Source organism: Neopsephotus bourkii, unplaced genomic scaffold (assembly GCF_033783945.1).
Source record: "Neopsephotus bourkii isolate Nb327-2 ecotype Australia unplaced genomic scaffold, CSIRO-AGI_Nbou_v1 NB_732, whole genome shotgun sequence".
Classification (NCBI taxonomy): Eukaryota; Metazoa; Chordata; class Aves; order Psittaciformes; family Psittacidae; genus Neopsephotus; species Neopsephotus bourkii.
Genome location: NW_026901230.1, coordinates 232,840 through 244,087, shown reverse-complemented (window position 1 = coordinate 244,087; position 11,248 = coordinate 232,840). Strand labels below are relative to the sequence as shown.

Here is an 11,248-nt window from a genome sequence, read left to right as displayed (position 1 = left end):
GCTAATTGAAACAATTTCTCCTCAAGTTTTGGCAAGCGAAGCATGCATTATAAGCATTAATATCTATAAATTGAATTGTTAATGAATCTAGACACTAATAATGAATGCAATTTTGCAGGCTTAACTAGAAACACTAAAATTATCAGGATCTGGAACAGAATTTTCAATCATTTTTGCTTATTAAATAGCAAAGCTATGCTTTTAATAAGCTAATCATTTTTATTTGACCCCATAGGAGTAGCTTAGCTGATTAGAAACAGGTTTCTAAGTGCAAAACAGTGTTGTTTTTCTCTCACTGCTTTAACCACCACAGTACTGAAATTCCAGATCAGATACTTATCTTCCATTGTGAGTATGGTATGAAAGCTTATTCTGCTGTTCCTCTACAGGAATTTACAGTAGAACCTATATACGTCCTATTTAATGGGAGAATACATAGATAAACAGTGTGTGTAATCGCCAAAACAATTGGAGCTTTCCTGAAAGATTGTTCATGCACAAAAATGGAATATATGAGACTCTTGCTCATTTTTTATGTCCAAAAGAAGAATACTTGATATAATTCAATGCTTGAGATAAAGCAAAATGAAATATTTTTCCAACCTAATTTAAAATTAGCCATTAGGATTAATGTGTGCAGATGAAGAATATGGCAAGATTCAGAACTGATTTACTTTAAAAACAGTTTTGTGAAGTACATGATTCCTACTGAATAGTGGCTGGAGACCAGGAGGACATACAGAGACAGATTATTCTTCAAGTCCCTTAGGAAAAGTTTCTTCTCCCCAAACTGATGCTGTCAGATCTTGTAGACAGGCTGTCAGACTATATGGATCACTGGTGCCTTTTAGACAAGCAATTTCTTATACCAAAAGATTTAGTAACCCTTCACCATTTGTTAAATGAAAAAATCAAACTTTGTTATCTTGTGAGATAATGGTGAAGAACTGACAGGAGTTGTGTGAGGAAGTAAAAGACTGAAGGGGATGTCAAGGATTTGACACTGGATGCAGGGCTGGAAAAGACAGGAGGTTTTCTCCATCTGTGGTAATGACTGGTACGGGAAAGGTATTCCACTGCTAATTGTCTTTACTATTTGAAATACTTTTTCTCTTTATGTAATCTAAGTCTCCTTTACTGCAGTTCATGCCTACTTCTTTTTGTGTTCCATGAACATGGAGAAGAATTTTCACTCTTCGTCACCATCTTGTAAATATTTAAGGGCTGTTTCCATATCTCTGCTGCCTCAGTAAACACCCCATTTCTTCACTTCTTCAGTGTGAACAGATGCAGGGTGGCAGTGAGGTTTACTGACTGACTTAATGTGAGTTGGCAAGGAAGAAGTACTAGTGAGCTTGATCAGATGGAGTGGCAAGGAAAGAAGCTTCAACAGATGGAACTAAATAGTGCAGCTGAGTGTTCCAAAATTCTTCACCAAAATATTAATGGAAAGGAGTGGTGTTTCATAATTTGATTTAAAACTCAATGGAAAATGAATATTATTTTGTGGACTATGAAATACACATTAAACTGCAGAGTACTGCATACTTTAACTTCGTACAGCATTTTGAATGGGACAATTGGTCGCAAATGTTTAGCCCACATAGTTTAGTATGTTTTTACTCCAGACTTTCATGTTTGTAACTGTTTCGTCCATGTGCACTGGAATGCTGCTCCCTTCTCTTATGGTTGTCAGTGCAACCCAAACTCTTTCCCCTAGGTCACTCATTTGACAAGTATTTTTCATGTACTTACAGCTGTTACAGGTAGCATACTGCAAATATCAGACATGATGACCATAATAGCATTAATGTTGCTGTAACTCGGAGTCTTATCTGGAGGCTAAACAGTCTCAACATTGCTGTCTTTGCAAAATGAAATTCCTGAGATGATTTGAGGGGAAAATATACCCCCTCCCGTCCATAACATCCCCTATTTCTGGGGTAGAATTATCTTTAATAATTAAAATTGAGATTCATCCATTAATGGCCAAAGTGTTTGGTTTTATTCTTTGCTGTCTTCTGCTTCCAGAGATTCCTTTCCACAAACCACCAGCACACAAAAAAGAAAGTGTCCTCAGTGCTACTGTGTATTGATGCTCAGGAGACAGTTCCCCTGAAGTTAATCCCTCCTGTTTAAGTAAGCTGCTTCAGCAGGGGCTGTTGGCACTGAACGTTCTGGCATTCCTGTCTACTGAGCAGTAGTCTTCTATGATGATTTTTAAAAAAATGAATTTAGCAGGTGTACTTTTCAATAAATTTAACAAATAGTGGTGATAAATCCAGGAGGCTGCAAGTGAGTTACATGCAGACTAAGCCAAAAGTATTTTAATCCTGCAGTAAACACTTACGGAGTGTCTGTGCCACCCTTTGCAAAGGGATCAAGTTCCCCAAAGTAATGAGGAATAAATCTAAATTAAATTTCAGCATAAGTAATCATGAAATGTACTGAGCTACACAACTCTTTCAGTAGCAGAATGTTTTGCAATATGGTCCCCCAGTCTCACAGTAACTCTTGGCAAATGGTGGTGAGTTTTTTTCCACAGAAATACAGGATGCTTCACATGGTCATGGAAGACCTGCTGTTGTCCACTGCCAGGGATCAATCCTACAGTCTCTAGTGTTCTAATATCACAAGAATTTTTGACAGTCTTTTAACAATGAGTGTGCTGCTGGAAGGAAAGTGCTCAGCTGGAGCTGTATGTCTGATGGGTTTATGTAGAAAGCCTGCATTTCATAGAATCATCTGCTTTGTTGGGTCTTTGCGCAGTAACCATGAGAACTCTTCATCAATTTCTTACCTAAAATTTGCACTGAGTAGTTGCTTCAAGGTGCGTAAAATACAGCTGCAGTCAGTCAGTGTGCTACAATGGCTCTGTGGTCATGAACTGAAATCATACTTTCTTTTTGTTCTTTAAATATTTTGGTAGCTAGGAATAATAGCGTAATCAGAATGTATCAAAGCTTTGCAGTCTCCCTCCCTTCCGGTTAGAAGGCCGGTTGTGACAGATGACAGACATCTTCCTTCAGAAAAGAAATCTCAAACTCTGAAACCTCCACTGAGGTCAGTACACTGACCCTGGTGGGAGTTAAGAGAACACTCCAGCTCCATAGCTTGAGATGCAATTGCTTCAGCAATTAAACAAAAACCCAAAACATACTGTATTTAAAACAAGTACGAGAGATTGAGGACTTTGTCTGAATTATTTTCATCCTCTCTATAAACAGAAAAATCAATGGGCTTTGTTATTTTATTGAAGGAAAAAAACAGTACTTTTTTCCCCACATGGGAGCGTTAATGGGATAATCTGGTCCACAGCACAATTTCAGCTATGAGGGATGTATCCCCATTTGATCTGTATGAATGAAGTCTTCACCTTCCCATGCATGATGCTGCTGATGCGGAAAGTTCCACGTTCTGGCACTCCTGATCATCACTTTTGTAAGCACCTCTGGAAACCTGTGCAGCACTACTGGAGTATGGTTCCAAATGAGGGTACCATTTGGAAGCCAGGGTCTTTTAAGTGGCCAAATGGCAAGTGGCATGGTAGCACTACTTGTATACATGTGGTCATGAAGGTTAACTGTTGTGATGGCCACTGATGAGTATCTGAAACTTTCCAAGTTACTTCCGAGTCACCAGCACAGGAAATCCAAACAATACCTGGGTGAAAAATAAGTTAGGTATTGTTTCCTTGTTTTCAGGCCAGCAGGATCCAAACCTCTTTACTCTGGTCTTCTGCCCATAAGCATGTCCAGTACTCAGAAATGAGAGGAAATGGGATAATCTTAAAGTTGCATTGTGACATGGACAAGTCTTCTGTCATTCCTAAGTATTTTGCCTTCATGTTTTACTTGGCTCCCCTTCCATGTTAACAAAAGAGACAACAGACATACCCATTATTTTTTTCTAAGAGTCATGATTGTTCTAGAGCAGCTCTGTAATTTATCTTGCCAAGTATTGAACAGTGCTAAGTATCTGAGGCTTTCAGTAAGAGGATAACAATGTTTTTCTTTCTTGCTGCCTAGAATTTAAAAAAATACAAAGAAATTTAATGTACTAAAGAGGAAGATTAAATAGACTGAGTGTATGGTATTGGGAGCTAAATTGTTTTTTCAGTGATGGAGGAATATTGGCTAGCCTTCTGGATTGCTGGAGCTACTTAGATGCCAAACATTTAAGTTACTAAATCCAATTTTTTAAATAATCAAGCTAGCAAGCTGTTCCCCCCCCCCCCCCCAGTATATTATTAAGTAATATGCCTAAACCTGGAATGTTGTTTTCTTAATATCAAAGGTGTCCACAGTTCTTAATGGCGCACAAGGTGGGGCACAAAGGGTTGAGATAACGACAGATCTGAATGGCCTAATCGTATTTGTGATAAGCATTCAGATTAATAGTCACTTGTCACAATGCTGATTTATTTGCTCTGAAAGTTGTTGCTTCTGATCTCACTGTTTCAGCATGTCCTACCTTACTTACAGCTGGTATTTGCTGTGTTAGTGTTTATCAGGTGGGGAGTTTGGGCTAAGGTTCTTGTATCACTGTACTTTATGGTAATGACTTGTACGGTAATGACTTGTAATACGGGCGGGCTCCGGCAGCAGGGCGGGATGGACGTGGCCGTGGACTTGTACCCGGCCGTCCGGCTGCTCCTCACCGTCCTGGCCCTCCTCATCGCCCCCGTCTTCGTGAGGCTGCGGGTAGCAGAGGGGGAGGGGCACCGGGAGCCACCGGCGGCCGAAGCGGCCCGGGAGAGCGGCCCCGGGGACCAGGAGGCCGGGAGGGGGCGGCTGCCGGTGGAGGAGGGGAAGGAGGCGGCGGAGGAGCCGAGACCCGCAGCCGAGCCCAGCCCCGCTGGGGCCGAGAGCATCTCCCGGCAGCCGCCTGCGGAGCCCCACGAGCCTGATCGCCAGGAGGATGCAGAGAGCAAGATACCACCTCTGGGAGCTCCATCTGGGTCCAGCCTCGGACACCCGGGACAAGCGGAGGATGCAGGAGACCACGCAGCATTTCTCAGCAAGGCAGAGGAGGAAGATCTGGAGTCAGTAAAAGAGAAGCTGGTGGTGAGAGACCCGGCAAGCACAGCAGCTACACCAGCCCCAGTGACAAGTACAGCAGCATCATTTGAGAGTTCTGAAGGTTTTGAATGGCCTTTGGGTACCCTTGGGACCTGCCTGCTGATTGTGATGGGGATCATCATGTTGGCACACATACAGACTGTGTTTTACCCACAACCATTTTGTCTGATCTCAAAAGTTAAGCAGAGTTGGGTTTAGGGTCTTGTCTAGGGTTAGACGATAATAGAATAGGACCAAGAGTTTTTCCCCAAGGCTGGACAGTCATGAGTGGCAGAGTGTGTGGGACAGTATGGGTGAGTATCTAGTCCACTGGGCCCATCCAGTGCTTTGGAAGTGTCGGAGATGGAAGGCAGCTGTATGGAGTCCCCAGCAACAAGTTGCAGAGACTGCTGAAGGGAATGGTGAATTATTTTGAGCCTGGTGGGCCCATGACACTTCAGGCCATCAGGGCAGAGATGCAACATAGAGATGGACTCATGATCAAGGGGTGGACTTAGCAATGGATGCTATTGCTCAGATTGTTCACAAGTGTGAACACTGCACACAGCCTCTCCGGCTCTGAAAGACTGTTAAGAGAGATTCTGTGAAATTAGGGTAGCTCAGAGAAGGTTGCTTAAAGTAACTTGCACAGAAAGCTTCCATTTTGCTTTCTTATTCAATATTTATGCGATAGTGGGAACAACTGAACCCTGTCTGCCCTGACAGGTTCAGGGGGTTGATCAGTGTCACAAAGCCTGGGTGGAGGCGCTCAAAAAAGAGTGGTGTACCCCAGGGCTCAGTGCTGGAGCCGGTACTGTGTAATGTCATCACTAGTGACCTGATGATGGGACTGTGCACTTCCAGCAAGTTCACAGCTGTACCAACCACTTGGTGGTAGTGGGTAGTGATTGTGCTTAGCAAGCAGGCTGGAGAACTGGGCAGACAAAAGCCTCCTCAAGAAGGTCATCAGAGTGAAAAGCCGGGTCTTACAAAGGAAGAAGATCCTTTACCTGTGCAGGTGCCAGTGAGAACACGCCAGTTCTAGACTCCTCAGTATGAGTCACCAAGATGATTAAGGGACTGGAGTGGGGTTACTAAGCACTGGAACAGGCTGTCCAGGGAAGTGGTGGAGTTGCCACCCCTGGAGGTGGTTAATAGATGTGTAGACATGGTGTTTAGGGACATGGTGTAGTGGTAGATTTGGCAGTGCTGGGTTAAGAGTTGGACTCAAGGTTCTTTTCCAGTGTAAATGATTTCATGTAAATATCTGATAGGTGGATACAAAGAAGATGGAGCCAGGCTTTTCTCAGCTATGTCCAGTGACAGAACCAGAGGCAGTGGGCACAAACTGAAGCACAGGAAACTCCACCTAAGCATAATAACCCCCTTTTTTTACTGACAGGGTGGTCAAACACTGGAAGGCCAAAAGAGGTGTGAAGTCTCCATCCATGAAGACAGTCATAAACCCAACCAGGCATGGTTCTGTACAGCCTGCCCTAACTGGCCCTGCTTGAGGAAGGGTGCTGGGCAAGTCAGTCTCGTGACATCCTTTCCAGCCTCAACTATTTTGTGATTCACTGTGTTTGTTTATCTTCAATCTTACGAATTTCATTGTTGGATTCTCTCTGCTTTCCCGCTCTGTCATGCTGGGGGGACTGCTTGCTGCACTGACATTTTGCCATCATCTGCTGTCCTGCTAAACCATTATTACTATTCAAATTCCTCAGGAAAAGAAAATACTGAGCTTGCCTCTCAAATTGCGGAGATTGAAGATGGTTCTGGACAATGGCTTAACAGATAGAAATCTAAATATAATACCCTGGGGATGACAAATAATTCCATAAAAGAGACCACTGAAAGTGGAGGACCTATTAGCAATTTGGTTTATAGAATCATAGAATAGTTACGGTTGGAAAGGACCTTAAGATCATCCAGTTCCAACTCCCCTGCCATGGGCAGGGACACCTCCCACTAAACCATGTCACACAAGGCTCTGTCCAGCCTGGCCTTAAATACTGCCAGGGATGGAGCATTTACAGCTTCCCTGGGAAACCCATTCCAGTGCCTCACCACAATAACAGTAAAGAACTTCTTCCTTACATCCAATCTAAACTTCCCCTGTTTAAGTTTTAACCCATTACCCCTTGTCCTGTCACTACGGTCCCTGATAAAAGAGTCCCCTCCCCAGCATCCCTATAGGCCCCCTTCAGATACTGGAAGGCTGCTATGAGGTCTCCACGCAGCCTTCTCCAGGCTGAACAGCTCCAACTTTCTCAGCCTACCTTCATACAGGAGGTGCTCCAGCCCCTGATCATCCTTGTGGCCTCCTCTGGACTTGTTCCAACAGTTCCATGTCCTTTTTATGGTGAGGACACCAGAACTGCACACCATACTCCAAGTGAGATTTCATGACATGTTATTGTCTGTAGCTGCAGCAGAAGTAGGTAGATCTCTGAGAGGTGTTTGATGCCAGACCTATCTTTGACATGCAAGTGCAAATTACACCTAAAAACTTCGGAGGAGAAGAGGAGCTTTCAGCTTTCTTTCCTTGGTAGCTTCTTGATAATATATCGGCATTATTTTTACCATCACTCTCTTGCTTACCCTTTGCTCCAAGTAAAGATGCATTTTTGTTAGTAGAGATTTTCAGTTTAGCCAATATTAGAACCGTGTTTTGCAGTCTGATCTTTATTCTTGATTCAGGACTTACAGTCTCTTCTTCTGAAATGTGGTAATGAGATCTGGGATAATAACGTCAAGATGTATCAAAACAATTGGATTAAGGGAAGCCCTTGGAATAGGACAAAGGTTGGTATAACTTACTGGATCACGTGGCTGACTGATAGCCAGCTCCCTGGAGACAAAGTTTTTACTCCTGGCAGAGCTTAGCATTTAGCTTTCAGCTTCTTTCATGATCAGCATTTTGTATCCAGTGTTTTAAAATGTTTGGAAAATGCAGCATAAGGGAGATTGAAGGTGTTACCTTTAATTGGACTAACTTAAAAAATTAATATTGAAAAGCTTTCTCCTAGTTTTGTTGTTATTGACCTGATCTGGAGAATGGCTTGTGCTGTTCTGGAGGAGAGGAGGAGGGGAGTACATTTTTAATTTCGTTTTTTTTTTTTTTTTTGCTTTGTTTTTTGGATTCTGGGGGGACAGAAGAGGTTGAATTCATAGACAAAACTGAGGAAAGAAATAATGGAAAAAATTAGGAGAGGTTTTGTCTATAATTTCCTGTAACCACTATTAATTTAAAACAATAAAATCTGATCATGAATAGGAAACATTTTCTAAGCTATTTCTACCTGTTGGTCTGCCTGTGCCAATTTATTCCTAGATCCAGCTGTGAAAGGGCTGTAGTCAGCTTGCAGATGTTGGTAACAGCATCATCAATTCATTCTGCCTTGATCCTGGTTTTGAAATATATCTCTACCCCACTGCTGTGGAAGCTAAACTCACTGCCAGAAGCACAACGTTTGGCTTAAGGAACAAGAGTGAGATAATAATAAGCAAGAATGGGTACCTATTTGTCAAGTTTAAACCCAGGGAAGTCTGAAGGGTAGATGCACCTTTATTTTTTTCTTGGTGAGGTTCTTTTTCTAGTCATTGCTAATTACACTTAGAAAGTGGCTACCTTCTTGAGTTATTGCAGTTCCTAGCTTTGACCTCAAAATACTACGTTGTCATTCTTGCCTTTCTGTTTCCCTTTCCCCTGTAAAACTGATGTTAGATAAGAGTGAGGTAGATTCTTTTCTAGCTTATTCATTAGCAGCAGCAGCAATGTTGTTAATTATGTTTTGATTGTAGAGCCTGTATTATGAGTGTCCAGAGAACACAGAATTAGTTTCAGATTTTCATAGCTAGAAGGTGGGAAAATCCTCCTTTGATTTGCAGGCTAAGCAGATTTACTCTGGAGACCATTGACGCATAATAAACTGCAACTTTTATGCTTTTTCATTTATTGCACTGCTTTCAGTGCACAGATTTTACTGTGGGAAATCATACACCCAACCTCTCGGAGGATCCAACTCTTTTTCTTTACATACACCATCCTCTGTGCTTCAGCCAGTATTGGTTTGGGGTTTTTTCCCCTCTTTTTTAATAATCTTAGAAAAATAAAAAAAAATCTTAGTCAAGATGTGTTCCTCAGGAACCCTTAAGGAGCTTTTTGTGTCTTCATGTACTCCAGCATTACCAGTTTGAAGCCTGTCAAAGCCCACAAACCACCAGTGAGCAGTACTTGCGGCAAGTAGAATGGTCCCTGGGTACTTTGCATCTTGAATTACATCACCTTTTTTTTTTTTTTGTAGGCTTTGTAGTTTATTTAAATTTGCAGAAATTTTTAATCAGTTAATAAACACTATTACTTCAGTAACTGTCTGTGACTGAAAATATCCAAACCTTCCATTAACAAAAATGTCACCCCATGCTCATGACTACGAAGGGTTGTGGTACTTGGTCAGATACATTTATGTAAAAAATTTCTTTCTCTCACCTTCTCTTCCCACCCTGAGGTACCAGGATTTCCAATGAAACCGAAATGAAGATACCAAGTTTGTCTAACACTTCGTTTCTGACTTGCTGAATCTTCTGATAGAGTCGTCTTCGTAGTCCGCATTGTGTTTCTTCTATGTTCTTTTGTACCTTTCCAGGTGCATGTGGGGTTTTGTTAATCAGTTGTGTATGATCAGTACTGGAGGAGTGTTTCTAATAACTAGATTTTACTCCTGGTGTCTATATTAAACTCCCTCAGTTCTTCCTTTTGATTTCTTCTGAAGAAGTCAATTTACATATGTTCCTTTGGGCTTTCTGCATCAACACTCAGTAAATACTCTGTGTTGATAAAACATGATAGCTCCTTCTGGAAGAATCCCTGAAAGCACACTGCACACATTGCATTGCACAAAACCAGCAAACCATGTTTAAGATGATCTTAAGCAGGGCAGACCCTTCTCAGCCTGATTTCCTTAGAATTTAGTGTAAACTTAAATGCCTGATGAGGAATTTGAGGTACAACATGAAACATCTGCATTTTGTGTTCGTATGAATTTTGTCCTTGGTAATGAAAGTGAGTTTCTTGGTTTTCTTGCTTTTCCAAATCTGTACCAGTAGGATGTATTGAGCAATTGCTCAGCCTAATATAATGGAAGTAGAACTTAGCACTGATCTTTGTTGTGATATTTGTGCGAGGGGAGTGAAAAGGGGGAGAACTTCCTTGTTAGATATGCAGTGTCTGAGCCTTGTAGAGTCTGACCAGAGGAAAAGCTGCTGTGTCCAAGCTTCAAACACTATCAGTTCCTGAATTCACCCTAAAGAATGTGTGTGGGAAAGCTGCACTTAACAGGAAATACTGGACTATTAAAAATTCTGGTAAGTTTCAAGGAACTAAGCAACTAGTGAAATAGAAATAGGTGCAAGAAATATTTAAAAAGGAAACAAACACAAGTAGAGAGAAAAACAGGCAGGGATTTAAATTTATCATAAGCACATCACAACTAGTTCGTCTGATAAAGGAAGATACAAGACACGAGAAGTGATTGATGTAGCTCAAAGATTTGATGGTACAAAGGTGCCTTTACTTGAAATGATGAAAGGAAACAGGGTGAAAATCAGAATTCAGGTTTATTTATGATGTAGAGACTAACACTAATAAAAAAGGCTGAGTAAATGCTGCAGAAAACTAAAAAGAAATAAGAAATGGTTTACGGGGGGTGTGGGGGGGGTGGTGGTAAAGAAATCATTACTAAATGGAGAGTCAACCAGTAATCTAAAATGGATGAGCTACTGAACTGATTTCATAAATGGGCCTTTACAAAGGGGAAGAAAACACAGCAGCAGATAGCCTATTCATAAGTAATGAAGACATTTCAAGATGTCGGATGGTAATAGAATACTTGGAAAAGATTACTATAAATAGGAAAACAGTTCTATGTACAATATGTGTCCTTTATATGAAAGAAATTAATTATAGTGTTTTGCAAAACATTGAGAATTATTTTGGAGGATAATAAACTGCTAAGATAGCAAGGGATTGCAGGATCTATTCAAAGCACTGCCATGTGTCCTTTTCCTTCCCTCAGGAAAGGGATTCAAGTCAGTATTACTCAGTACATAGTAAAATATTGTCAGAATTCTTTTGTCTCATTATCTATATTCACTAAAAAAAAAGAAAAAAAACAACAAAAAAA

General features: G+C 41.3%; 1 protein-coding gene across 1 annotated transcript; it reads left to right on the top strand.

Moving 5' to 3' along the window:
- Positions 1 to 4,579: 4,579 nt before the first annotated feature.
- Positions 4,580 to 5,655, top strand: LOC133212680 (uncharacterized). Its single transcript, XM_061354367.1, has one exon. The coding sequence runs from the start codon at positions 4,614 to 4,616 to the stop codon at positions 5,277 to 5,279; it is 666 nt and encodes a 221-aa protein (XP_061210351.1). The 5' UTR covers positions 4,580 to 4,613; the 3' UTR covers positions 5,280 to 5,655.
- The last annotated feature ends 5,593 nt before the right edge of the window (positions 5,656 to 11,248 follow it).